This window comes from Emys orbicularis, chromosome 18 (assembly GCF_028017835.1).
Source record: "Emys orbicularis isolate rEmyOrb1 chromosome 18, rEmyOrb1.hap1, whole genome shotgun sequence".
NCBI classification, from domain to species: domain Eukaryota; kingdom Metazoa; phylum Chordata; order Testudines; family Emydidae; genus Emys; species Emys orbicularis.
Window position 1 is genome coordinate 12,637,077 of NC_088700.1, and position 26,015 is coordinate 12,663,091.

The 26,015-nt window shown below is 52.8% G+C and overlaps 1 protein-coding gene across 1 annotated transcript; it reads right to left on the reverse strand.

The window, feature by feature from the left end:
- Window positions 1-1,576: 1,576 nt before the first annotated feature.
- On the reverse strand, window positions 1,577-10,327 carry NTMT1 (N-terminal Xaa-Pro-Lys N-methyltransferase 1). The gene is made up of 5 exons (XM_065418893.1): window positions 10,289-10,327; window positions 5,159-5,223; window positions 3,332-3,538; window positions 2,404-2,656; window positions 1,577-2,078 (listed from the first exon to the last, which is right to left on the reverse strand). The coding sequence occupies exons 3-5, from the start codon at window positions 3,491-3,493 to the stop codon at window positions 1,822-1,824; spliced, it is 672 nt and encodes a 223-aa protein (XP_065274965.1). The 5' UTR covers window positions 3,494-3,538; window positions 5,159-5,223; window positions 10,289-10,327; the 3' UTR covers window positions 1,577-1,821.
- Between the last annotated feature and the right edge of the window lie 15,688 nt (window positions 10,328-26,015).

Consider the following 26,015-nt stretch of genomic DNA (forward strand, 5'->3'; position numbering starts at 1 on the left):
CTTTCCCTCCTCCCAGCCAGCGGGGGACTTGCTGCTGGCAGCCCAGTAAGGGCTGTGCATAAAAAGGTACTAACGCTGTCAAGCAGTGAAGTCAGACGCCATAGACCGTTACTCTGCTGGTCCATGGCCCTACCCAAAACAGAGCAGCCACTGGGCCTGCTCTCTCCCTCTTGGGTTAATCAAGAGGGCGGCTAATTTCCCAAGAGGGGCACTGAAATAAGGGAGGGTGCCCCTTTGTAGCTGAATTCCTGCCTATTGTCACCATGCAGACAAGCCCTTAACTCCCCCCCTGAGCTACTCCACCAGTCAGCATTTCCTTGTGGGCTGCTGCTCAGTGATCACGCGACGAGCGGTAATGGAGGGGAAGTTGCTACGGCGGGGGGTGGTTTGAGAGGCCTGGCGCAGGCTCCCACTCAAATGCTAGAACAGCCATGTAAGATGGCCTGCCCGCCTGGAGCAAGCAGGACGCAGTAGTTCAGAGCCAGGCTGTAGCCCCTACCCTGGCCCGGGCTGTGCTTGCTTGGAACAAGCTCACTCAGGAAGTGGCAAATACTTCCTAGCCTGTAATTCTACAACGGGCACCAGCAGTGGGGGGCCAGCCTACCTGCACAACCCCCGCTCTGGGCGAGGGGCCAGGGCTGGATTTGGAGTCTCTGTTAATGGGTAGTTGGCTACAGCAACATTATTTTTAAAATCCTTTAGGGTGAGAGATTTCCTTTCTCCTGGACATGAGAGCACAACCCCAGCAAGCAGCCTGACTCCCCCCTTCTGACTTAACTGTCCAACAGGTACAGCAGGCGAGCTGGTCCCGCCTGAGGTTGGGTATTAACCCTGGGGAAGGAGGCACTGGCCTCTCAACCCCTACGCCTCCCACCCCCGCACAGATAAATACGGATTTAGTCTTGAAAAAGTTTTTGCTCTGAAAAACTTCCCGCGATTCCATGAAGACACTAACGATTTTGCTATTACTACTGATTTTGCGGAAGATACAATGGGGATGGGCAGCCATATAAAACCCCACGATAGCCCCAGAGCCTCTTTTCTTTCTCCCCTTGGGAAGATCTGCTCCATCCTGAGGAAATGGCATAGATCTTGGAGAGAGGCCAAACAAAATCACCCCTTTTCCATCACTGTAAGCGAGCCCCAGCATCTACCCCTCTCTGCCTTTGCGACAGATTTCACGTCCCAGGAACTACAACCTCCTGCCTCAGACTGGTTTCGGGAAGGCAGCAAGAAAACGCCTCGCTGAACTGACCCCAGAGGAGGGTTAGGAACAGCGAAGTAGTCAGCTGGAGCAGGAGCCAGTGAGTTCTACCCCGCATCTCCTCCTGGCTCCCCTGCAGCAGGGAGAGCTGGCGCTGCGGCCTCCTCCGCACGCCCTGAACTGAGCGGGGTTCAGGCATAGTGCACACAGCATCGTCTGGCGGCAGGCAAACAAACCAAGGCAGGGTAGTTGCAGGGTACTCTGCCTCTCGTACCCCCATCTGGTGCCGCATCAAGGCTTTTCCTCTCTAGGGAGCCTCCAGCCTGGGTAGGTGGCGTGGGCGTGTTTAAGCAGAGTCTGTGTACAGAGGTGCAACAGCAGGAGTGTGTATTTGGCAGCTGTCTTTTCTCACAAACAGCAACAACGCAGAAGACCCACCCCGATCTTTCCAGCCAGCCCCAGCAGGGTTATTCAGGACACCCCACCCCACCCTGAACTTTAACCATGAAGTGTCTGGACCACACGATAGGTGTCCTCCTGATCCCCCCAGAAGGGGCCTGCTGGGCTGGTCCTGGCACAGTGGTACCTCTTGGTAAACAGCCTCTCCCAGCCCGGGTTCATCTCATGGCAAACGTATAGACGTGGTAGATTTCGTCGGGGAAGTTCTCTTGCCTTTCTTCAGCCAGGAGATTGAGGCCTGCGCGCCGGACGATCGTCCGCACCACGTCCAGGTCCCGGCACACACTGCTGTCCACATCGTCCATGATGACTCCCTCCTGGGCCATGTTGTCCTTGATGACGACGATGCCATTGGGGCGCAGGCCAACCTTGCATCTCTTCAGGAAGTCAGACAGGTGGTCGTCAGTCAGGTGTCCTGGCAAGGGGAGAAGCACACGAGCATTAGCAGGGACCATGGAGAACACAGACCAGTCATGAGAACGGGACCAGTATAGGAAGGGCCAGTACTGCTGTATCTGTGTGGGGAACAGCTGGTGTTCTGTTGATCCACCCCTAGACGGGTGCGCGGGTCAGTTCTGCAGATCACGGCATCACCTAATGGATTAAGGCAAACTGTTCTACCTGCCCTCCTCAGGTAACTCTCACACCAGCCAGTGCATAGCCTCAGTACAAGGGAACATAAGGAGGCTGGGGACAGCAGAACTGAATGGGCCTTTTCCATATGGCAGAGGTTCTCTTACCTATTACCCACTGGATCCAGATGACGTCATAGGAGTTGGGCTCGGGGCTGAAGTCCTGCAGGCCACAGCAGAAGTAGTTCCTCACTCGCCTGCCCTCTTCTCCCAGGTAGGTCCTCGCCTTGGTCAGGAAGTCCTCGGTCACATCCACCATGTCCACTGCTTTGAAGAGAGGCAACAGCAGCCTCTTGGTGATCCTGCCAATCCCAGCCCCACAGTCCAGGGCGCAGGTGGTTCCCGTCCTGTTAGGACCATCCTGAAATGAAAGTGAAAATGAGGGACAGGAGAGACATAACCCTGCCAAAAGGAACCTCAAAGCTCACAAGCTACAACAGAGGGACGTGGCAATTGGCGCTGGGAACTGGACCTTGGCAATGCCAGCTGAGGGCCTCTTTCGTCGTAGAGCAGCACGGTCAGTGGCACTACAAGCTGCCCTCATGTTGCCCGGCAGAGAGGAGATCCGCTCCAACAGGGAGTGGGGGGCTCAGTCTCCATGGGTTATTCTATCCGTGGCCTCTCAGCTGAGACGCCAACAAGGGAGTTTCCCGCCCCCCACATTCACAGGCTGCATGGACACCTGGTTGCTACAGGTATTGAACTGAGATCATTTCCCAGTGGGCAGAGGTTTGGGGTTGGCTTCATGTGGCGCGATCAGCCAGACATCAGGACCACTCACAAATCCCCCTTTAACAGTGGGTGGGTGTGGATGACCAGCTAGGCCTTGAAGGCACTGGACAGCCAAAGGAAAGAGACAACAGTCCATCTTCCCCTGTGCAGAACGGTCAGGTCGCTAGACAGAGAGCTATGGAAAGCTGTGGGGTGGGAGAGAGCCACTCAGCAGGTGTTTGGAGCATGGTGGACATCCACCCACAGTTAAAGGACAAGCTGTAGGACACCTTCGCCCCTCGCCAGACGGATCCAGACCACCTACCCGAAGGAATTTAAGCAGGAATTTTTTGGAGCTGTTGATGTCAATGCTGGAGATGTGGCCGTACCCACCCAGCATGCCGTCCACCGTGGGCGGCACATCCTTCCAGTATTTCTCAGCCTTGGAATAAAATTCCATCTCATCCTCCACCACCTCACTTGTCATGCTGCTGAGTGGAATTGCCCCCTGGGTTAGGGACTTACCCCGCTCCTCAAAAGAGAGGAAAAGAAAACAAAGATACGTCAGCCTGCCAGAAGCAAAAAGTCACTTTGCACCAAGAGCAGCACAAATCATGGAGACCAAGCAGGGCAACATATTGTCAGGCCCTGTCTACAAGCCGCCAATGTTCATACCACCTGGGCCCATTCTGAACAGGGTTAAATGAGAAGAGTTTAACCACCGTGTTGTCCACGGTGTTCTCAATTGCAGGAGCAGCAGGAGGGCCTGGTTAATTTCACTTTACGGCTACTTGAGAAAGTTTGGGGCAGTGGCAAAAGCAGTGGAGCAACCTGCAGCCTTCCCCTTTGCAGCTATCAGGCCAGGGTTTCCCTTTCTTTTTTTCCCAGTGAATATTGATGCCTGGGACACCACCCCCCTCATTAAGGAAGGTTTCCTACCAACCACCCGCAAACAGCTTCTCCCATCCCAAAAGCCCTGACAACTTCTCTCCCTTCCTGGCATCTGCTCTCTTCAAATCTATATGTGGGTTTGCCCTCTGTTCTTGGCGTTTCCATCCGTCAAGTATTTGCAAATCCATTACAGCCTCCTTTTAAGAGCTCGCAGCCAGACGATACATACGGCACTCTGCTAACCTTTCCTCCAAGTCATCCCTTCCTGCCCTTCTCGTTGACAGGGTGAGATTCTGGGCAGCATCTTGGGGCTTTAAGCCACTTTTGCATCCTTCCAATCCTGAGCTCTTCACGGGGCTGCCCGATGAGCCACAGCACGGCATAGAATCTCTGCAGCTCCCAACACGCCCCCCCATCCCCAGCACATGCCCAGCTTCAGGGCTTGTGAGGGAGTCCTTGCAAGGCGGCCTTTAAAGCTGATTTCTGCTTGGCCTGCACTGACGGAAGTCTCCCCCCAGCCAGATGCAGGCTTTTAGGACCTTTCAGCTCCAATCTGGCCCTTTTATGCACCGTGAAGAGGCAGGCGCGGGGACGATGACCTCACCCCCAGTACCTATCTGGCAGGGACGTGCCCAGAACTGGACGCAACATCCCAGGTGCAGTCACACCATAACCACACGGTCATAACCCTGCTCCATGATGTGCATTTTCGGAGGCTGATCTCTCATTTTCACTCACCCTTCCCTTTCTACCCCTGCCTGAAAGCCTTATGAGAGTTACCATTTTATAGATTACATGTTTATCTAGGTTGACACCCCATCAATCACCCCCAATTATATCCAGGGTAGCTAAAAGTTATTCTAAGCACCTACCTGAAGACCGTAAATTTCAGTCATGACCTTAAGTTGGACGCTTGGCAATATAATAAAGTCAAGGTATAATCAGGAATACAAGCTGTAAATTCCTAAAGACATCTCATAATTCAAACCACTGAGGACTTGATTCAGTGCGCTGAGGATTAAAAACTAGATTTAACGTGGCCAAAGGGTAAATTCAAGGACTCCAAACACCTTTGCAGCGAAAGAAACAGATGGTTTCGTGGACTAAATTTCCTGAGAAATATAAAAATCTTTTCAAGGGTAGCCTAAAGAGCTTACAATACCCTGGCAGGATTTTAAACAGCAACAGAGAGGGAACAAAATAAAAAGTATCCAGAAACTAATAGCTCAGGGAGGTGGTAACAGGTTATGGGAAGTCTCACCTTGATCACCAGCTCGAATCCAGCTTGGGTTGCTAATGATGAAAAGCAGATCCCTGTTCTATGGCCTGTGTGGAAATAAATGGCTAGGTGTCAGTCCAGTGGCTATAGCGCAGACGCAAATTCAATACCGCAAGTGTAAGCGATTAGCTACCATCTCAGCAAGGAACCATGGACTGAAGGGACCAGAGAGACTGAGTGTCTCTCTCTAACCTGCAGGGGGCTCCTGCATGTCAATGCTGAGGCACCTTCAGGTTTGTGATCTTGATGCCTGCACTATTCCTGTTGTGGGGATCTCAGCCGGTGTCAGTCATCAGGGCAGCCACACATGCCAGATGTTAGCTATGCCCCTCAAGGCACAACTGGAAGGGGCTCAAATACTGTGGGGACGAGGGCAATGTAAGAACCTACAAAATAGGGCCGTCAGCCCCGCACCTTTCATCAGCAGTAAATTCCCTTTAAAGACACTTACGATGCAATGCAACAAAATACTCACACTTGTTCCCTGATAGGGGGAGGGGGGGAGATGAGTATTGGGTTCTATGCCCCAATTTAAACCTTCCTTTGAGGACTTGAGTTGGGCAAATTTCACTGCCCCGGAGAGGGACACAATCCCATGCTCTGAGTCTAGGTGTCTCTAAGCCTCTGACTGACAGATGCTGGGACTGGAGGACAGGAGATGGATCACTTGATAATTGCCCTGTTCTGTTCATTCCCTCTGAAGCATCTGGCATTAGCCACTGTCGGAAGACAGGATACTGAGCTAGATGGACCATTGACCTGACCCCTTACGGGCATTCTTGCGTTCTTATGGACCGGAAAAGGGTTGTGGCAACCCTTCACAGAGGAGGCGGCAATATTCCAATGGGACATCGGCACTTTAAGGGCTTGTCTACACTACAAATGCTGTGCTGGTAACACCAGCAAATCTAGCTTGAGTTGCTAGTGACCAAAAGCTAAAAGCCGTCTAATGGAGACGCAGCTTCTACTGACAAAAGTTCTTTCGCTGGCATAGTTACCCCACTTCCCCGGACAACGTAAGTTACGCTGGCAGAGGGACTCTTTGCACACACACTAGGGCTTTTGCCAGCACAGCTCTGTCAGGCAGAGGGCGTGATCGTTTTCCCCGCACTCCTGGCTGACATAACTATGTTGGCAAAACTTTGTCCCGTGGACCAGGCCTAAGAGAACGGACCAGGTCCACAGAGGAAGCACTGGGAGTTCGTTTTGCCCTTGGTAGGTTAGGGCCTTACCCTGCTCCATGTGAAATTAACGAGATCACGTACGTAGGAATATGGATCTGTACTTCTGCACCCATGTAGCGCCAGTAATGGGGAAAACTCTGATGGGGCCTGGGCAGGTGTCTCTACCACTGCACTGACTAATATGGCACAACTCTGAGCACAACTCAGAGATACTGGTGTTAAACTGAGGAGAATTTAGGTGGGGGTTGTTTTTTTTTTAGGATCCACTGCTCAGTTCTGCCCCCGAATCACTGCAGGGATTGGGGCCCCTCTCTGCGTGCCTCCTTGCTCAGGCTGATGGGAAGAGGGAGTATCAGTGTTTGGAGGCCTGTGTCTGACTCCCAAAAGAAGTAAAGAAAGATGCCCAAGTCATTGCTGCCTGGTCCCCAGTGAGCTCCCACAACAAGCCCTCCTCCTAAGGACGTTCCCTCCTCTTGGCATCCACGCAGGCATTTCACAAGCATGCGGGACACCTGAGAGTGCCAGGAGCGCAGGTGACAACTGTGGCGGCCAGCAGCTTCCTCCTGGGACGCTGCTCTGGTGCTGTCATGTGAAACTGGCGGCTCAAAGCCAAAGGGCGGGTCCTGCAGCCGGGCTCCTATCTCCAGCTGTCAGGCCAAAGAATGCACTCTGCACTCGACCCCAGCAGCCAGCACTCCAGTCACATGAGCATGCAGGAGTGTGAGAGAGTCCGCTAAATATACATCTGCTGCCTCTTTGCATGCCAGGGTAGTTCCAGGTTTCCAACCAGACGAGCACTGAGTATACTCTATACCCAGACGGTGCCAGCAATCCCAGGGCAGAGAACATGGAACCACATCTTCCCTGCTATTGGTCAAAATCCTGCCTACAACAGGGTGTAAGTCCAGGCAGGGTCTGGCCAAGTGGACCCATGTCTGCCCTAGGGGCTTTCACTCTTGCAGCTACCCCAGTGGCTAAAATCCCAGCCTAGGCAAGACCCAAGAGTTCAACGTTTCAGTACATGGCTCTCAGAAAGACCAACCAAGTGGTGCTTCACCTGAAGAAGCGCCTGACTTGGCATGCCAGGGGCATTTGCATGATGCTGTTTTGTTACGTGCCCTCACCGGTCAGAGGAGTCACTGCACTCTCAGGAGAGAGCGGATTTGTTCTACTTCCTACCACAGTAAGAGTCCGATTGAAACACTGAACTCCCTTGAACCACTCTCTTCTGGAGGGGAACCTGCTTGGCCCCGGGCACTCATACCCTTGTAGTGTAGCCAAGGCCTCTGATTGACAGTACGTGGGGAAATGTAATTCTCCCCGAGGGCAGCCAAACCAACAGAGGGAGCTATAGAGTAAACAGCACACAGGGTGTTTTACCGCCATATTAGTCAGTGCAGTGGTAGAGACACCCGCCCAGGCCCCATCAGAGTTTTCCCCATTACTGGCGCTACATGGGTGCAGAAGTACAGATCCATATTTTGCTAGACTCAGCAGGTGGAAATAAACTCAGGCTCCAACCACATCCTTCTCATGTGAAAGGCAACCCCAGAACATTACACGGCACTGGCGACACACCAGCCCCAAAGCTGTGTACAAAGCTAAGGCTGGTCAAGCTTTTTGTCCCTTGCACCAACAACAAAAAGGCCTAGGGCACTGCGGCGATGCAGACAACTGTGCTTTTTCAGTGAAGGTTCCCCCGCCCTATCTCCTCAATCCGGCCCCACATTTTCAAACTTGGATCCGTGTTTAGACCCAACTATCAGTGGGGCTGGGCACCCACAGCCCCTACTAAAACGGTGTGAATCCAGCAGCTTTTATTTAGGTGCCTAAATTCACACACTGAGGGTGAAAACTCTGGCCCCAGTGAATAGCGGCACACTGCATTCCCCAGCCTGCGGTGTGGCTGCTCATCGGGAGAGCCTGGCACTGCCTAGCTGGGGAAGCCAGAAGTGAACATGCCCCAGAGGCAGAAATCCAGCATGCCCCTTCAGGCACCCTCATGCAGGATGCAGAAGACGACTGAAAAGCCCAACCCTTGTGCCCCTCCTCAGCGCACAGAGCAGAAAGATGTGGCTATGTACATGGTTGGGAGGTTTAACACCCCCTCTCCTGGCCAATTAAAGACCCCTGGGGCGTAAGAGTAACCACCAGAAGATGCACAAATCAGCTAAAGAAGCAAATGCCAGAGGCCTAGATTGGGGGCATGCAGGGAGATGACAGCTCCTCCAGAGATGGGAGGGAAGGCGCCTCTACTTCCAGGCACAGTGGGGATCCAAGCCTCCGGGGAGTAAGTCCCCATTCACAGCAGCTCTCCAACATCTTCCCACACGTACCCTCCAACCCCATCCCCTGCAAGCGCACAGGGACTGCCCCATGCAAGATAACGCTGAACCCATCAGCAACCTCCTCCATGCAGTGATGCCCCCTTCTCACAAAAGCATTCACAGGCAGGCATCAGCAGCGAGCACAGGGGAGCGGGAGAAATGGGGAGCAGTGTGGAGGCCCTGGGTGGGTGGCAATTTCTCTGCGGATCTTGGGACATCAGTGGACTAAGAAGGCTGAACCTCCTGCCTGCTCTGTGAAAGGGCAAACCAGGCCTACCCCCCACCCCACCCTCCTGGCAAGATGGCTCAGGGAAGCAAATCCTCACTGGACTTCATCTACTCCACCTGTTTCTCAGCAGAAGAGCACAACACGGACTCTAAGGCCATGTCTACACTGGCACTTATGTCAGCAAAACTTTGTCGCTCGGGGGTGTGGGGAAAAGACCACCCCCCTGAGCGATGTCATTTTTGCCAGCAAAAGCACTCATGTGCACAGCGCTATGCCCGCAGGAGATGCTCTCCAACATAGCGCTCGTTGAGCTGGTTTTATGTCGACGTTGGCATAACGCAGCTACATGAGCGTTCTTACAGCGGCACAGCTGTATCGGTACAGCTGTGCCGCTGTTAGCTTGTACCTGTAGACATGGCCTAAGTGCTCAACTCAGCAATGTATTAGTGAGATTGCTAAAGGCAGGGGAGAGAGACACAGGTCCCCGAGCCACAGACCCAGGTAAACAGTGCGTAGCAGTGTGGTTAAGAAATAATACTTTGCACCTACAGAGCCCCTTTCATCCGAGGAGCTCAAAGCACTGAGATGTCACATAATGCAAGCCACACAAAGAGGGGTATGTGTGTGCACACACACCCTGACCATGGGGTGCACAGGGGCGCACACACACCTGATGTGACCATTTACAGGAGGAAAGCCACGTTTTGAGCTTTGGGGTGGGGATTTCCCAGATTCCCAGCTCCCCTTACAAATAAGCTCGGCCAGGACTCTTGACACACACACCCCTTGAGGTTACCCCTAAATCCTGAAGATTCACCAGGGGAACCGAACTCCCGCTCCCTAGATTTCCACCTGCTGTGTGTACGGCGAATGAGTCTCCTGTGGCCAGGGCCCTGAGAGGATCAGCCTGGCATTAGCAACCAAGGACCGAAGCCTTCCCCATGTGCCAGGGTCTCTTGCTTGGAGGACCTGGCGCCCGCGCAGAGGTCCGGCTGCCTGGGAGGCCCTGGGGCCACTGGTGCATGGGGTGTCTGGGGGAGCCTGGGCCCGGGAGCGTGGTTTGGGGGTTCCTGGTTGATGGGGAGAGGCGGGGAGCACTGGGGGTGTGTGTGTGCTACAGCGGACGGGGCTTCTCTCTCCAGGCCCGGAGCGGAGGAGGTGCCCCCGGGTCACCCCGCACTGGAGCAGCCCCGGGCTCCTAGCCTGCGGGCCTGCCTCTCCGCTCCCCCAGCTCCCGCGCCACGTGGGCCGGCCGGGGGAACGCAGCGAGCCCAGGGCCTCGGGGGAACCGACCAGGGCAGGCCCGCTTCCCCCCTCCCTCATCCCCGGGGAACCTGCTGCAGCTTCCTCCCCACCCCCGGTGCGAACTCACCCCGAGTCTGCAGCGCCTGGGCTGAGCAGCTGGGGGGGGGCGGGGGGTCTCCTCCCGTCCCAGCAGCAGCGATGCACCCCCTGGATTTCCCCCCCTCCTGCAGCAGCAGCGGCTGCACGCTGGCCTGCCTGCTCCTCCTCCGCTCGAGCGTAATTTCCTTAAATAGTTCAGAGTGAAAATCCCTCCCATCAGGGCCAGGGGGAGAGATTTATTCCAGGTTACAGCAGGGAGCCACCTACCAGGGGGAGGGGAGAAAGGCAGGGGAGTGAGAGCGCTGTTCCAGCTCCCCTGCTGGGCTCTGCCCCTTCCTCCCTCTCCAGACCAAGGCAGAGCCACCAGGCATGAAGGCTTTTAGGAAATAACACCATGGGACCCAGGCAGGTTGAGGATGGCCGGAGAGTTAGGGCTGTTGTCAGAGCACACACAGCTCAGACTGAGGCCTGGGCCGGTGTGGGCGCCCAGTGCCTCTGGAAATGTGGCCCTTTGTACCTCTGCGTGGTAGTTTCTGTCTCACTCCCCAGCCTTAAGGGCCCCAGAGGGTGTTTGCAGCCCATGCCCGTGCAATCCGATTTGCGAACGTTCGATTGGCACGGTGAGCTTTACTAGCGCTGCCCAAGCTAGTAAAGCGCATCTGGCCCCTTGGTCTCTCTCTGCACAGCACTGCTGAAATGCAGCTGCCTATGGGGTGGAGAGCGGTGGCCAATTCGTGCACATCGATGAACAAAGAGGGCGAGGAAGGGAAAATTTGGGTGAAGGGCACCAGGGCAAACTTCCTGTTCTTAGGAGGGGAGGTATCCTGGAGCAGAGGTTATGGTCCTGGACTGGAAGTCAGAAAAGCTGGCTTCTGCCCTTAGCTGTGCCACTGACTGAGTGACCTCTGGCAAGTCACATCACCTCATGTCACAGCTCTGTGCCAAGTTTCTCCACTTGCAAAACTGAGTATTGACAGGTTTCTGAGTAGCAACCATGTTAGTCTGTATCCGCAAAAAGAACAGGAGTACTTGTGGCACCTTAGAGACTAACTAATTTATTTGAGCATAAGCTTTCGTGGGCTACAGCCCACTTCATCGGATGCAAGCAGTGGAAAATACAGTAGGAAGATATATATATATACACAGAGAACATGAAACAATGGGTGTTACCATACACACTATAAGGAGAGTGATCAGTTAAGGTGAGCTGTTATCAGCAGGAGAGGGAAAAAAAGTATGTTCACATATTGTGATTCTGTAAAGCTGCTCGGGGTCTTTGTTTTTTCAATATTGACTAGTAGGGGGTTTTAATGCTTATCTACCAGCTAAGTGAGCGATGGCCCAGGGTGAGCCGTCACTAGCACAGGTACTTACATGGCCCCTGTTACCACAGTATCTGAGCAGCTCGCACCGTCCCTGTGAGGTAGGGGAGAGCCATTTCACGGTTGGGGAACTGAGGCAGAGAGACCAAGACCCGGATTCACAAAGGGATTGAGGTGTTGCCATGCTGAGCATGGCAGCGCCTGATTTTAGGAGGCCAGAAAATCCCAGGAACTGGGATTCACAAAGCCCGAGTTCAGCGCCTCGGCGCCCTGTACAATGAACGGGAAGGAAGGCCTTAGAACAGGGGTGGGCAAACTTTTTTGCCCGAGGGCCACATCTGGGTGGTGAAATTGTATGCAGGGCCATGAATGTAGGGCTGGAGCAGGGGGTTGGGGTGTGGGAGGGAGTGTGGGGTGTGGGAGGGGGTGTGATGTGCAGGAAGGGGCTCAGGTCAGGGGGTCGGGGTGCAGGAGGGGTTGAGTGCGGGAAGGGGCTCAGGGCAGGGGGTTAGGGGGCTCAAGGCAGGGGGCTGGGATGCGGGGTACAGGAGGGGTTCGGGGTGCAGCCCGGCGCTGCTTGCCTCGAGCGGCTCTGGGGTGGCAGCGGCGCGCAGCAGGGCTAAGGCAGACTCCCTGCCTGCCCTAGCCCCACGCCACTCCCAGAAGTGGCCAGCATGTCCGGCAGTGGCTCCTGGGGGGGGGGGGGGGGGGCAGGTGGCTCTGCTGCATGCTGCCCTCGCCTGTGGGTACCACCCCCGAAGCTCCCATTGGCCGCGGTTCCCCATTCCCAGCCAATGGGAGCAGCAGGGGGCGGTGCCTGCAGGCGAGGGCAGCGCACGGTGGAGCCTAAACCTGGGACTTAGGCACCTAAGAGACAACACCCCAGGTCCCACATGGGCAGGGAATTGAACTCGGGTCTTCCAGGTGCCAGACTTGATCCCTGACCATCCTCCCTCCCTGCCAGTCATTGAGTGCCAGTGCCATGGGTCATTCCAGGGAAATAAATCAAATGATAAAAAATAAAAATCATAGAAATTACCTTCTGCTGGAAAGTTTCAGTCACATGTTACCATGGATACAGGGTTCTGTTAACAGTATTCGTCTCTCCCTAGGAATCACTGACAGGTTCAGTAACCAATAAGAAAGCAGCACTTCAGCCTCAGTGTTCCATAGGGTGTGTCTTTTTAAAATAAATGTACATCATTTTATTTTTTCATCAGGAAGGGTACACTCCAAAAAAATGCTTGTTTTGCACCAAAATCAGAAAGGCCCTCGTGGCCACGTGCAAACCAGAGTGTGGTGTGGGGAAACACCAGCAGGTCCAGGCCATTCCCTGCCGCGTCCACTGCTGATAAACGAAGCACAACTTGTGATCCCCAAAATAAGGACAACAACCCACAACATACCAAGGTAGAGTCAGTCACCTCAGACACTTGGGCTCAGTAAACTCGGGAAAAGCTATGTCCACTAAGTTTGGGATTCCAAAGTTCAGGAGTATTGGGATCCAGAGTTCTGACCTGAGCCATAAAATCTGGATTCAGAGCCAGATTTGTGGGGGAAATGTTGGGATCTGAGGTTTTGGCCCATCTCTAAGGAATGAGAAAACATGCTTTAAATTGTTCACATGTTCAACACATATGAACATACTCACATGCCCTACCGCAAGCACATGCAGTTGCACTCCCCGCATTGTCGCACAAACACGTACGCACATCTTCACACATCTAACTGAGAGAGTTAGGAAGAAACTTCCTTCATGGACAGGTTAATCCTTAACTTCCCACTTCTGGATTCTTGCACTTTTCTCTGAAGCAGGGAACTGAGGAGGTAACAGGGTGTTGGAGAAAAACAATTGTGGTACCACTCTTCAAAATAGGAAAACACAATGATTCTGGCAATTACCATCTTTTAAATCTAATTTCAAACTTTCATGGACCAAATATTAAGAGAAAAAAATCTGCAAGCACATCTGGAGGATAACGAAACGGGTTTCTAACGAACAAATCATGCCAGATAAATTCGGTGTTCTGAAGGAACTGAAATATGAAATTGCAGAACTACTAACTGTGGTATGTAACCTATCACTGAAATCAGCCTCTGTACCAAATGACTGGAAGGTAGCTAATGTAATGCTGTTTTTTAAAAAGGGCTCCAGAAGAGATCCTGGCAACAACAGGATGGTAAGCCTAACTTCAGTACTGGGCAAATTGCTAGAAACTATAGTAAATAAAGGAATTATCAGACACATAGATAAACATGATATGTTGGGGAAGAATCACACAGCTTTAGTATTAGTAAAGGGAAATCATGCCTCACCAGCAGCGGTGGCTCCAGGCACCAGCGCTCCAAGCGCGTGCCTGGGGCGGCAAGCCGCGGGGGGCGGCCTGCCGGTCCCTGCGAGGGCGGCAGTCAGGTAGCCTTCGGCGGCATGCCTGCAGGAGGTCCGCTGGTCCCGCGGATTCAGCGGCAATTCAGCGGCGGGTACGCCGAAGCCGCAGGACCGGTGGACCTCCCGCAGGCAGGCCGCCGAAGGCAGCCTGCCTGCCGTCGATGGGGCCGCAAAAAAGCTAGAGCCGCCCCTGCTCCCCAGTCTATACGAATTCTTTGAGGGAATCAACAAGCATGTGGATAAGGGTGATCCAGCTGATATAGTGTACTTGGACTTTCAAAAAGGCTTTGACAAGGTCCCTCATCAAAGGCTCTTAAGGAAACTAAGTAACTATGGGATAAGAGGGATGATCCTCTCATGGATCAGTAACTGGTTGAAAGAGAGGAAACAAAGGTAGGAATAAATGATCAGAAGAACGGCAGGGTCCCCCTCAAGGATCTGCACTGTTCAATATATTCATGAATGATCTGGAAGAGGCGGTGAACAGTGTAGTGGCAAAGTTTGCAATCTATACAAAATTATTCAAGGTAGTCCAAAGCAGACTGCGAGGAGTTACAGCGGGATCTCTCAAAAGTGATGACCAGGCAACAAAATGGCAGATGAAATTAAACATAGATAAGTGCAAAGTAATGCACATTGGAAAAATCATCCCAACTATACATATAGAATGATGGTCTCTAAATTAGCTATTACCATCCAAGAAAGAGAACTTGGAGTCACCATGGATAGTTCTCTGAAAACTTCCCACTGAATGCGCGGCAGCAGTCAAAAAGGTTAACAGTATGTTAGAAACTATTAGGATAGAAAATAAGACAGAAAACATCATCATGCCACTATATAAATCCATGGTGCACCCACATCATGAATACAGTGTCCAGTCCTGGTCATCCCATATCAGAAAGGATATAGTGGAACGGGAAAAGGTTCAGAGAAGGGTAACAAAGGTGACCAAGGATATGGAACGGCTTCCATACAAGGAGAGACTAAAAAAATTATGGTGGTTCACCTTAGAAAAGAGACGATTAAGGGATGATATGATCGAGGGCTATAATATCATAAATGGTGTGTGGGGGGAAAGTGTTATTTACCCTTTCCCACAATACAAAAATCAGGAGTCACCTGATGAAATTAATAGGCAGCAGGTTTAATGCAAACAAGAGAAAGTACTTTTTCACACAGTGCACAACTAACCTGTGGAACTCATTGCCATGGAATGTTGTGAAGGCCAAAAATATAACTAGTTCAAAAAAGAACTAGATAAGTTCATGGAGGATAGGTCCATCCATGGCTATTAGCCAAGATGGCTAAGGACAGAGCCCCATGCTCAGGGTGACCCTAAACCTCCGACTACCAGAAGCTGGTAGTGAAAGACAGGTGGATCGCTCCATAATTGTCCTGTTTTATAAACTCCCCCTGAAGCTCTATATGGGCCACTGTCAGAGACTGGGTGGGCAAGATCGAGCATGGTCCGACCCAGTATGACAGCTCTTGTGTTCTTACGTAATTTTTATTGATTGAATCACGAAAGTAGCAGATATCGTAAATATTGGATTTCAGTAAGGCATTTGACATGAAGAAGTGGGTTGTAGCCCACGAAAGCTTATGCTCTAATAAATTTGTTAGTCTCTAAGGTGCCACAAGTACTCCTGTTATTTTTGCGGATACAGACTAACACGGCTGCTACTCTGAAACCTGGCATTTGACATGGTATCTCACTAAACCTTATGTGGAAAAAATTAGTTCAAATGAGCTTTTACACACTGTCTCGGTGACTGAAAACTACCTGAAAGGCTGTAATAACAATAGTACTGTAATAACTAGCTCTGATATAGCACTTTTCATCAGTAGATCTTAAAGCACTTTACAAAAGAGGTTAGTATCATTATCCCCATTTTACAGATGGAGAAACTGAGGTGCAGGGCAGAGAAGTGACTTGCCCATGGTCACCCAGCAGGCCAGTGGCAGATCCAGGAATATAGCCCAGGTCTCCTAAGTCCCAAACCAGTGCTCTACCCACTAGGCCAGGGCTGATGATAAATGGCAATGCAATATGCTGTGGGGAGATGGCCAGTGGGATGCTGTGGGTTCAGTATTGGGCTGGTCTTATGTGAAATCTTCATTAAAGAAGATTCAATAGCACAGTAACTGAACTGGGAAAGGATCTCAAATTGGGGAGTGATGAGAAAAGAAGCAAGAACAGAGACATAATGCAAAGGGAGCTAGAGAGGATAGAAATATGGGCAGAGCTAGACTGAACAAATGGAAGCTAAAATCACTGCTATTTAATAGAAAGGAGATCCTTGCAGAGTGGTAACAGTGACAGCAACATTAGGGTCATACTGGACAATGAACTAGGTATGAACATCATACACTGTCAAGAAGTCCACTCCTGCCGATGGGCCACTGACCAGCCTCTATCGCCCATTTATTACCTTGTCAAACAAGCACCAGCATCATTTCTCCCAAGCTGCCCCTCATGCTTGGGAAGAGCTCCCTATAAACACCCGCAAAGCCACTTCTCTGTCCTGCAAATTCCCCCTTACAACTTTCCTTTGCCAGGATGCCTACAAAAAACTTGACAACAGAAAGGCAGCTGGCATGCTGGAATCGCTGCCCATCATGTCAAAAAACAGTGTTTCCCTTTGCTCCCCGTCTGGGTGTCTGTCTCCATCTATTACCTCTTGCAAGATTGTAAGATTTTAAGTGGGCTTGGCAGAATTCGATAGTTACTTTTTAAATAATTTTGGCAGATGATATCAAAATTTATTTTTAAGCATTTTTAATTGTTTTAAATGTTCACAGTTGTGCAAAATTAAGCATTTTTTCTCATTTTATCGCTTTAATTTTCACAGTTGCGGGAAATTATGGGGGTCAGACAAGGGGAGGGTCAGACAATAATTATTTAATGACCATAGACACAGAGCTATTCAGAGTTGAAGCTCTATAACCGTTAAAACACAAATTGTCAACGGCACATGTCAAAATAGACAAAGTAAATATCCTTAAATCAAACTTCTATAAGTTCTCAAGCAGCATTTTTCTTACTTTCCCTATCTATACATTTCGATGATCATTGATGGATATATTTTTTCGTGGGTTTGTGTGTATATGGTAAAATTGACGTTTACCGACATTTACCCATCAAAATCTGACCCTGCCAAGCCTAATCATAAGCTCACTGGGGCAGGGATTGTCTTTTCGTTCTGTGTTTGTACAGCACCTTGCACAATGGGTCTGTGACTGGGGCACTTAGGCACTACTACAATACAAATAACTTGCAGTGTGATGCAGCCACACAATCAAAGGGCACGTCTTCACTACCCGCCGGATCGGCGGGTAGCAATCTGTCTATTGGGGATCGACTTATCGCATCTAGTGAAGACGCGATAAAATCGATCCCTGATCGCTCTGCCGTCGACTCCGGAAATCCACCGCGGCAAGAGGCGGCAGCGGAGTCGACGGTGGTGCGGCAGCGGTCGACTTGCCGCCGTCCTCACAGCCAGGTAAGTCGACCTAAAATACGCAACTTCAGCTACGCTATTTACGTAGCTGAAGTTGCGTATCTTAGGTCGACCCCCCGCTGTAGTGTAGACCTAGCCAAAGCCACTGTCATTCTGGGCTGCTTACACCAAGGTATCTCCTGATGGCGCCTGGAGGAGTTAGTCGCTTTTTACTGAGCGGTAGTAAGGTTGCCCCTGACATGCTGTGCTCAGCTCTGGACACCTAAGATCCAGCTGAACTGGAGGAACTTCGGAGAAGAGCAGGGCAAACTGGTGAAGAAAAGATCCAAAGAATTAAACATGCAGAGTTTGGCTAAACCTCGGCTGCCATGGAGGTGGGTGAGTGAGGGGGTGTAAGAACAAGAGGATGAACCTGCGACACTGGGGAGCATGAAAAGCTTCCTGGCCGTGCGTCTGTCAGACCAGATTTGGCAGAGCATTGGGAGCGCAGCAAGGTGTGATCCTGATGGAGACCTGGGACAGCAGCTAAAGGAATGGGCCTTTTCCAGCTCTGGCTGGTTCTGATCTCACCCTGGGTTTAAGGGTGGAGTTATTCCTGGCTTACACTGATGTGAGTGTGATCAGGAACAGGCAGAGTTGCCGGAACCTCCCCGGCCCTGCCCCGCCTCATCCCCCCAAGTCCTCCCTGCCGTGCCCCTGCCATGCCTCTTACCCACAAGACCCCACCCCACGTTTGCTCCACTTCCCCCCTCCCCTGTCGCTCACTGCTTTTCCCCTCCCCTCCCCAACCGGGGTCCACAGGAACTTCCCTGCGGAGCTGGGGCTGGGAGCTGCAGTCGCTGGATGCAGGTAGGATGTGGCCCTGGCTGAGTAGGGGCTGGTGCGGGTGATGACCTGGTGTCTCCCTGCCTCCCCTGCCCGCAGTAACTGGACTTTGGGTGTCCAGTTAGTAGACCCGACCAGACATCGTCAGGTCCCCTTTTCAACCGGACTTTCTGGTTGAAAACCGGACACCAGGCCCTCCAACTCTAGCAACAGCCCTTTCAGCTCTTCTTGTGGGGATGAGGCAGAGGGAGGGAGGACACCCTGGGCTAAAATCACCGAACTCAACCGCAAGATACCCACAGACTTTGGTGGGAGCAGGAGCAGGCCCTGCATTGCTGAGGTCCAGTGGGGAAGCACACCCTTGCATCTGCCAGAGCCGGAAGTGGCTTGCTGTGACAGGCTTGGGCCCTGGTACCTTTCAACTTCCCTCCTCTGCAGACACAGGCGGGAATCCAACCCCGCAGGGCTCCGGAGCACTGGCTCCGCACAGCCGCTCAAGCACAACCGCGCCTAAGCCTCCAACTCCACTGCTAGCAAGGCTGCCTCCAGTTCCCAGGCAACCTGCGCGGCAGGCGGCTGTGCGGGCAAGGGGCAGAGCCTAGGAAAGTTCTTCAGAGCCCTGCCAGGTACAGGACAGGACAGGACTCCGCAGCCATCCGCTAACAACCGCCTTCCTAGCAACAGAAACATCACAACACCCATTCCTGGAAACAAAGCGCCAGGCTGGAGACAGCCCACTGGAAGGAACAATCGCTCACACTTCAGAGCAGCCTTTGCCAAAGGGATGACACGGGAAAACACAGCCAAGGGGAGTAACACAGCCCAGAGAGATTCCACTGCTGCTCTTCGCCTCTGTCTGCTTAGTGTGTGTGTGTGTGTCTGTCTGTCTGTCTGTCTGTCTCTACATCCTGGTAGACTTCTGGGTGAATGTATGAATCAAGTGTGCACGAGTGAATATGTACATGCATCTGGCCAGAGCGTGTGTGCATATGTGTGTGTACATGCATCGTAGGGTGACCAGATAGGAAGTATGAAAAATCGGGACGGGGGTGGGGGGTAATAGGCACCTATATAAGACAAAGCCCCAAATATCGGGACTATCCCTATAAAATCGGGACATCTGGTCACCCTAATGCATCTGGAAGGAGGGTGTGTGTCCATACATATATGCATCTGGATGAAGTGTGAGTGTGCGCGCATGCACAGAGAGAGAGAGAGAGAGTGGGTGTGTATACATGTGCGTCTCAGTGGATTGTGCGCATCCTCTGCATTTGCAAAGGCTGAACCTTACAAATAAACCATACAGTCAGCAGCTGTTTCATTAACATTCACTGTCTCATCTAAACTCTACGGGGATTTGAGGCCATCGTGTTCCCGGACTGACTGCCCGTGGCTGGTGCCCTTTCTCCTGGGCTCATCAGGACATCCAAGCGGCCTGGGGATCAACTACACCTTGGCATACCAACGGGACTGGCGGATAGCTGCCACACCTGTCAGGAAGAAGGTGCTGCTGTGCAATCACTGTGTCTAGCATTCAGGAGCCTGGCATGTAGCCTGACGTTCTCCACAGGGGGAGTCCAGAACGGCCCCTGCTGGGCACTGGGCAGTCCAAGAGGCTGGGTTTGTGATTCTTCCAACTAGGCCTGCAAATGTGCCTGGGAGAGGGGGGCAGTAAAGTGCCCAGGTCCAGAGCTCTCCCCAGCAGAGCAGTAAGTGGCTACAATGAGCCAAGTTCCCCACTGACATGGAAAGGGGACTCTCCCCTGACGTGGGTGCAGTTGCATCCATTTACCCCTGCAGTGCATGGAGCCAATGGCCCCTTTCTGGCCAGACATGTGAGCTTGAGCTGGGGCTGGGTAAGAGGAATAACTGAAAGCGAAGGACTAACGCAGCAGCAGCAGCTAAACTCACCCCCCTGCAGCTCTGCCAATTCACCCCCCTCTGGCTTTGCAGCAGCCCCGTGCCGTGCCTGTCCTGGGCTCCCAGACACACCGTTCCTCTGCGGGATCTCTGCAGGCCAGTCACAGCGGCAATGTTCCTATCAGCGAGTATTATTAACTTTGCCAAGGCCCCTCAGTCACGACCTGCAGCATTCCCTGCTGCTGCCGGCCCTGGACTCCCTCCAGCATCCGGAGAACTGTCTGGTGCTTTAGTGACACAGGCAAATGGGGCCTGAGACCAGGTCATCCAATTAACATGAGGGCGACCAGAGGCAGAATTTGAATGCAGAGCTCCCAAGAGGTGACAGGCTAATGCCCTACCCAGCACCACTGCACAACCCCATTAGCCGGTCTCTCTCTTCCCACCGGACAGCACCTGCACAGCTGGACCCTCAGACGGACCCCTCCAACACTGCCACTTCCAGCAGAACCCAACACCTCCCCCCTCCCACGTGGAACCACCAGAGCGCAGGTAGCCTCTGCTGGCTCCTGCAGTACCCCTGCACTGGCACACGGGGGCAGTGTTGGCTTTCCTTTGATGAGCCTTGGGTTTTCCCCCCTACATTGAAGCTGGGCTAAACTTCACTCCCTCTTGCTAATGGGTTGGGAACTGTCCCACCCCCACCCCCACCCCTTCCCTCCCTCTGCTGCCGGTGATACTACCAGGCTGGCTCCTCTCTTGTCCCCTCTACTTCCATGTCCCCTGCAAGGGGAAGAGAGGGGTTTTAAAAGTTAAATAAATAAGGGAGGGAAAATCCTGCCAGGGTTGCAACAGAGCTGGAAACTGAATCACGAATGAACCTCGGGACACAGGGTGGCGGGGGAGAATGGGTCCAGTTCCCAGCCTCTCTCTCTCCTGTCTGCTCCCCCCACCCATCCCTTCGTTTACAGGAGACTAAGCAAATCCCCGGGGCTGATTTCCAGCGCCTTTAGTCAGAGGATCTCAAAGCACTCTGCAAACAGGAGCTACTCTAGAGAGCTGGGTCTCCCCCCCACTCCTCCCACCACTGCATCTCAGCACCACCACCCCTCCTTGGTAGCTTTATCCCATGCGCGCTTCGCTCACCCTGCCCGGGGTGCTGAAGGGGCAGGGCCGGGGATTTAATCCCCCCCCCCCCTTATATCTCCCGGGTCAGTCAGGGTGCAGCCGGTCCCACCGGATCCTGGAGGCAACATCTCCCAGCCTGTCTCCCTCCAGCCAGAGGCTGCTAGCTCTGGCAGGGAGCCATGCCAGGCTTATGCGGCTGAGGGGCTGAGGACCAGCAGGCTCATAGCAAACAGCTCTGCAGGTTGCATTTGCACAGCAGCACTGGAGGTCAAAGGAACCCGCCGGCCCTGCCTGAAATCCGCACAGGAAAGCAGGAGTCCTGCTCCCAAGCTTAAGGGAGCCCGACTCCTGGACAGCTGCTGAGCTTTGGTCCGGGGGCGGGGGAGGATTCTCCCTTCCCTCCCCAACGTGTTAGCCAGGGACTGTGCTTTGCACCCCTCTCTGGTGCATTCAGCAAGGGGGGGCACTGTGCAAACACTCCAGACCCCCTCTGCCAGCAGAGGCCTCCCACAGGAAGTCTGGGGGAGCTGGTGTCTCACCGGCAAAATCTCCTTGTCGAGCGGCATGTGCAAGGACTGTGCCCAGCACCCAAGCAGGACAGCAGGGTCTGTCCCCCAGGAACCTGCCCTTGCCTGGCTACCTTCTGCTGAGCTCTGCTGTGGGGGGTACAGAGGTAAGCAGAGTACCCAAGCTGGGATGAGCGCTGCCTACCCCCTCCAAAAGCCACCTGCTCCCTTGAGTTAAGAATGCCCCGGCACCCCTGCAATCCCTAGACTACTTTCAGAGAGAGGGGGCTTTGTTCTGCCCAATTTCAAAGCCACTCCCACACGTTAGCTCTGTCACAAACTCCAGCGCCGTTGAGTTCCCCTTCTGCTACAGAGAGAAATGAGGGAGCGGAGAAGGGGACAGAGAGAAGGTGCCAATGTCAAGAATAAGAGGGTGAGAAATGGCAGATCGTGAGCCACGTGGAAAAACAGACACAGAGATTTGGGGAGCACGGAGAGGAGCAGAGATTAAGTCCACTGGAAATAGACCTGCCCCCTACATAGTTCGTACAAGACAGCCCCTTTGCCCCACTCCAACTCGGGGGACTTGTGCAGTCATTCCTGCCTGGGATCACGGCTGCCCTGGACCTACAACAAACGTAGGTTTTTTAAAAACAGAAACCGCCCTTGAAAAGCAACGAGTTTCCAGTAGACCCGTGGCCAAACCCAGAGCACTAGATCCAACCACTGCTGAGACCTGGGGAAGTTGGGATCCTGATCCGAATGCCAGGCCTCTCGCGAGAGTGGCCTCAGTGGGAATGTAAACTGAGCACTCCTAGCCTCGGGGGAGTCGGGATCCCAGTCCAAGTCTCACCCTGCTGCTCGGCTCCATCTGGAGCTTAAATTACAAGGAGGGGGAAGGCTCAAGAGCTGAAAACGGTTTATGATGATTAATTATTTGCATTGTGGTAGCACCTATGAGCCCCAGTCATGGCTCAGGGCTCCGTTGTACTAGGCGCTGCACAAACACAGAACAAATACTTCCTCCCCTGAGAAGTAGACAATCTAACCAGCTTGAGGTTCACCAAGCCTTGAATACCACCATGTTCCCTCATCCCAGGTCACTTCCCACCTTTCTTTGTCACAGTGGGAGGTGACAGGAGAAGGACAGGAATTCTCAGTGGTATAAAATCACCCCACAACCACCTTTTCCCACCCTACCACCCCAGTCTTCCCACACATGGACTGGTTCTAGCCTTCCTCCTCATTCTCCTGGACAGCGAAACCATCTGCACATGAAGCAAGGCAGAGCTCGGTCACTGGCCAAGCAGCGTAAAGCCTGCCCCATTGCTAGCCAGGGTGACTCAGGAGACTGCAGGCTGAGCAGGAGCCTTGGGGTTGTGGCTACCTCCGAGCCAGTCAGTCACTGGGGAGACAGATGAGGACTCCAGGTCTCCTGAATGGGATGGATCCGGGAGTGGCCACTGGAACAGATGGGCTAGAGGGATGGGGTGGAGGAGCCCACTGCGCTGGGTTTCTGCATCACTGGAAGACCTGCTGTCGAACGCTGGAGCGAGTCCCCTGATGGTGGGGGGAGGGAGAGACATAAAAGCTCTTTCCGGGAGATGGTGCATTTCCATTTCTAATGGCTGGACGGGAGCCAAGCTCCTTTCAGAAGGCTTCATGGGAAAATGCGATGTGAACGCCGGCTGGGCTACAGGCCGCTCGCAGGCAACGCTGCAGAGAGCCAGAGCTCTAGGGCAGCTGGAGACCCACTGGGCACCCCCTGCCTGCCCCAGTCAGTGCCTTGTTGGACAGAGCGGGAAGGACAGGGAGGTCTGGCCAGGCCTCTGAGCACTGCTATCCCTCACCTGTCTGATCTCCTGTCCTACCTCTGGGGGAGGACAGAAAGGGGATGGGGTGGAAACTCTGGTCTCCCATTTACGTTCTAACGCCAGCCTGATCTCAGTGAGAATTTGGGGTGGGGGTGCATTCCCAGCCCCCATTCAGCAGAATTCCCAGTCCAAAGGTCTCTTCATTGCATGGCTCAGTTGGTTTGCTCTCTGCTCCTGCCACCCCCAGCAATGTTGTGAACTATTGCAAGGAGCCATGGTAACTAGAGGGGGTGGCTTAGTGCACTAAACACCCAGATTCATTGTAAACCCAAGTTCCCATCACAGCAAGGTCCCTTCATCATCCTCAGGCATGCGATCCATGGACTTCATTTTGTGTGGGGGACGTGTTTGGGGTGACCCTGAGACGCTGAGGTCCCGTGCTTTGTACGCAAGAGAAAGGGTTTGCCATAAGCAACAATAGCTCCTTCCACCACCTTCACCACCACGCCGGCTGGCTGCCGACCTCCTCCACAGAGGTGGCTGCATTTTAGTGGCGCTGCATGTGGATAACTTCCTGGCCCTTTAAAATTCCACTTGTGCAGGGTATTTCCTGGCCTGTGGGTTGAATTCCACTGATGCTCCCTTTCTACTGGGAATGTTTAAAGTTCTGATTGGGAAGCACATTGGGATGAGAGGCACTGTAAGGTAGAATCATCATTATGGACTTGATATAACAATTGAGACAGAAAAAGACTCCTACGAGCCAGGGGCACAAGAGAAGGGGACAAGAAAGGCCAAGGATCTCCCGTTCCTTCCAACCCCCGCTCAAGGGCATGGCGCACTGCAGGGTCTTTGGCTCACTGAGCACACCCATAGAAAGGTAGGGCTGGAAGGGACCTCAAGAGGTCATGTAGTCCAGCCCCCTGCATTGAGGCAGGATTAAGTTTGTCAGGGGTGGTCTAGGTATATCCTCAGGGGAGGAGAAGTGTGCAGCTCCCATCAAGTTACCAGAGCCCCCCCATTTCCAGAGTGGTTGAGGATGGGGCCTTGTTCATCTCTGGCAGTGCATGCCAGCATTGTTCATAATTACAGGGGGGGGGACTTGTACAGACACACAGAGCAGTGGGACCTGGGCGTTGCTCCCAACTGTGCCTTTGAAAACCTCCCACTATGATCCCTGGTTTCAACGCCAATTGAAAGAGATCACAAACTAATCACATGGATGCAAAGGGACCCACCCCAGAATACCTTGAAATGAAGCACACGCGCCCTGGCCCCCTCAGCTCCAGATCCCACTCATGGCCCCGGCCCAGCGCTATTAATTATTAACATCACCGACCACGTTAGACCTGCATTCAAAGAAAATTATTTATGGGGCTTGATCCCAAAGCCCACAAATAGGCAGGACTCCCACTGTTATAATGAGAACGCTTTGCATTTATACAGCGCCTTTGGTCTAACAGTCATCCAGCATTTGCCAGCCATGAATTAATTGTCCCAACATCCCTATGATGTGGGTCAATATTAATAACTGCATTTCACCTGACGGGGAAGCTGGAGTTCGGGGATGTAATCAGGCAGGTTGTCTGCCCAAGTACATGTTGTGGGTCAGTGACAGAGCAGAGAATAAAACTGTCCAATAATAGTATTTTCCTCCATAGTTCTCAACTCACTTTACAACGGGGGGTAAATATCGGTAGAAAAGAGACAGGGCAGAGGCAGAGCCAAGAACAGAATCCAGGTCTGCCAACTCCTACTCCAATGGTCCATCCAGTGGACCATGCAACCATCTAGCCCCTACACCACACCCCCATTGGGTGGGAGTGTCGCAGTTTCTTCACTGATCCTCCCAGACAATCTCGTTGTGAGGACCCCCCTCCGAGCCCCTTAGACTCAGTCTGCAGCTGCACCCGTAGGCACTCCTAGTACCTGCTTCCCATCACGCTCCTCCTCACTGGATGTTGCACATTACATGGAAATGGTTCATGCTGCAAACTGGCCACGCATCAGGGCCACGGCGTGTGTCATGGGAGCAGAATCGGCCTGGGGCATCCTGGCAACGCTCAGTTCTCTTAATACCCTGGACACTTCATGCTCTGCTGCTGGGATCCTGTGGAGTAAAGGTGGGGTTCTCCAAAGTGCTCTGCCCTGGCCTACCTGTTGTCTCATTGGCATCAACGGTAAAAAGAGCTGGCTGAAAAAGGCCAGTTAGTTTGCAGGAGATTTCAAAACTCCCCCCCCCCCCCAAATTTCCCCAAGTAAATGTTTGGATCTTTTCAACAAAAAGACAAAGTAAAAAACCGTTGTGAAAACCGTGTGCAGGAAATCTCTCCCAGTGCTAGAAAACCAAAACCCACCGAGTTTTGCTTAAAAACATTGTTTTGACAAAAATATTTCGACTGGCCCTAAGGGTAAAATTCCCATTGACTTCAATGGGAACAGAAGTCAGA

Coding starts and splice junctions, on each gene's coding strand:
- NTMT1 (XM_065418893.1), bottom strand. CDS start 3,493: ATGACAAGTGAGGTGGTGGAGGATGAGATGGAATTTTATTCCAAGGCT. Junction 2,657..3,331: donor TCCTGCTTAAATTCCTTCGG/GTAGGTGGTCTG, acceptor CTTTCATTTCAG/GATGGTCCTAACAGGACGGG. Junction 2,079..2,403: donor CTGGATCCAGTGGGTAATAG/GTAAGAGAACCT, acceptor TCCCCTTGCCAG/GACACCTGACTGACGACCAC.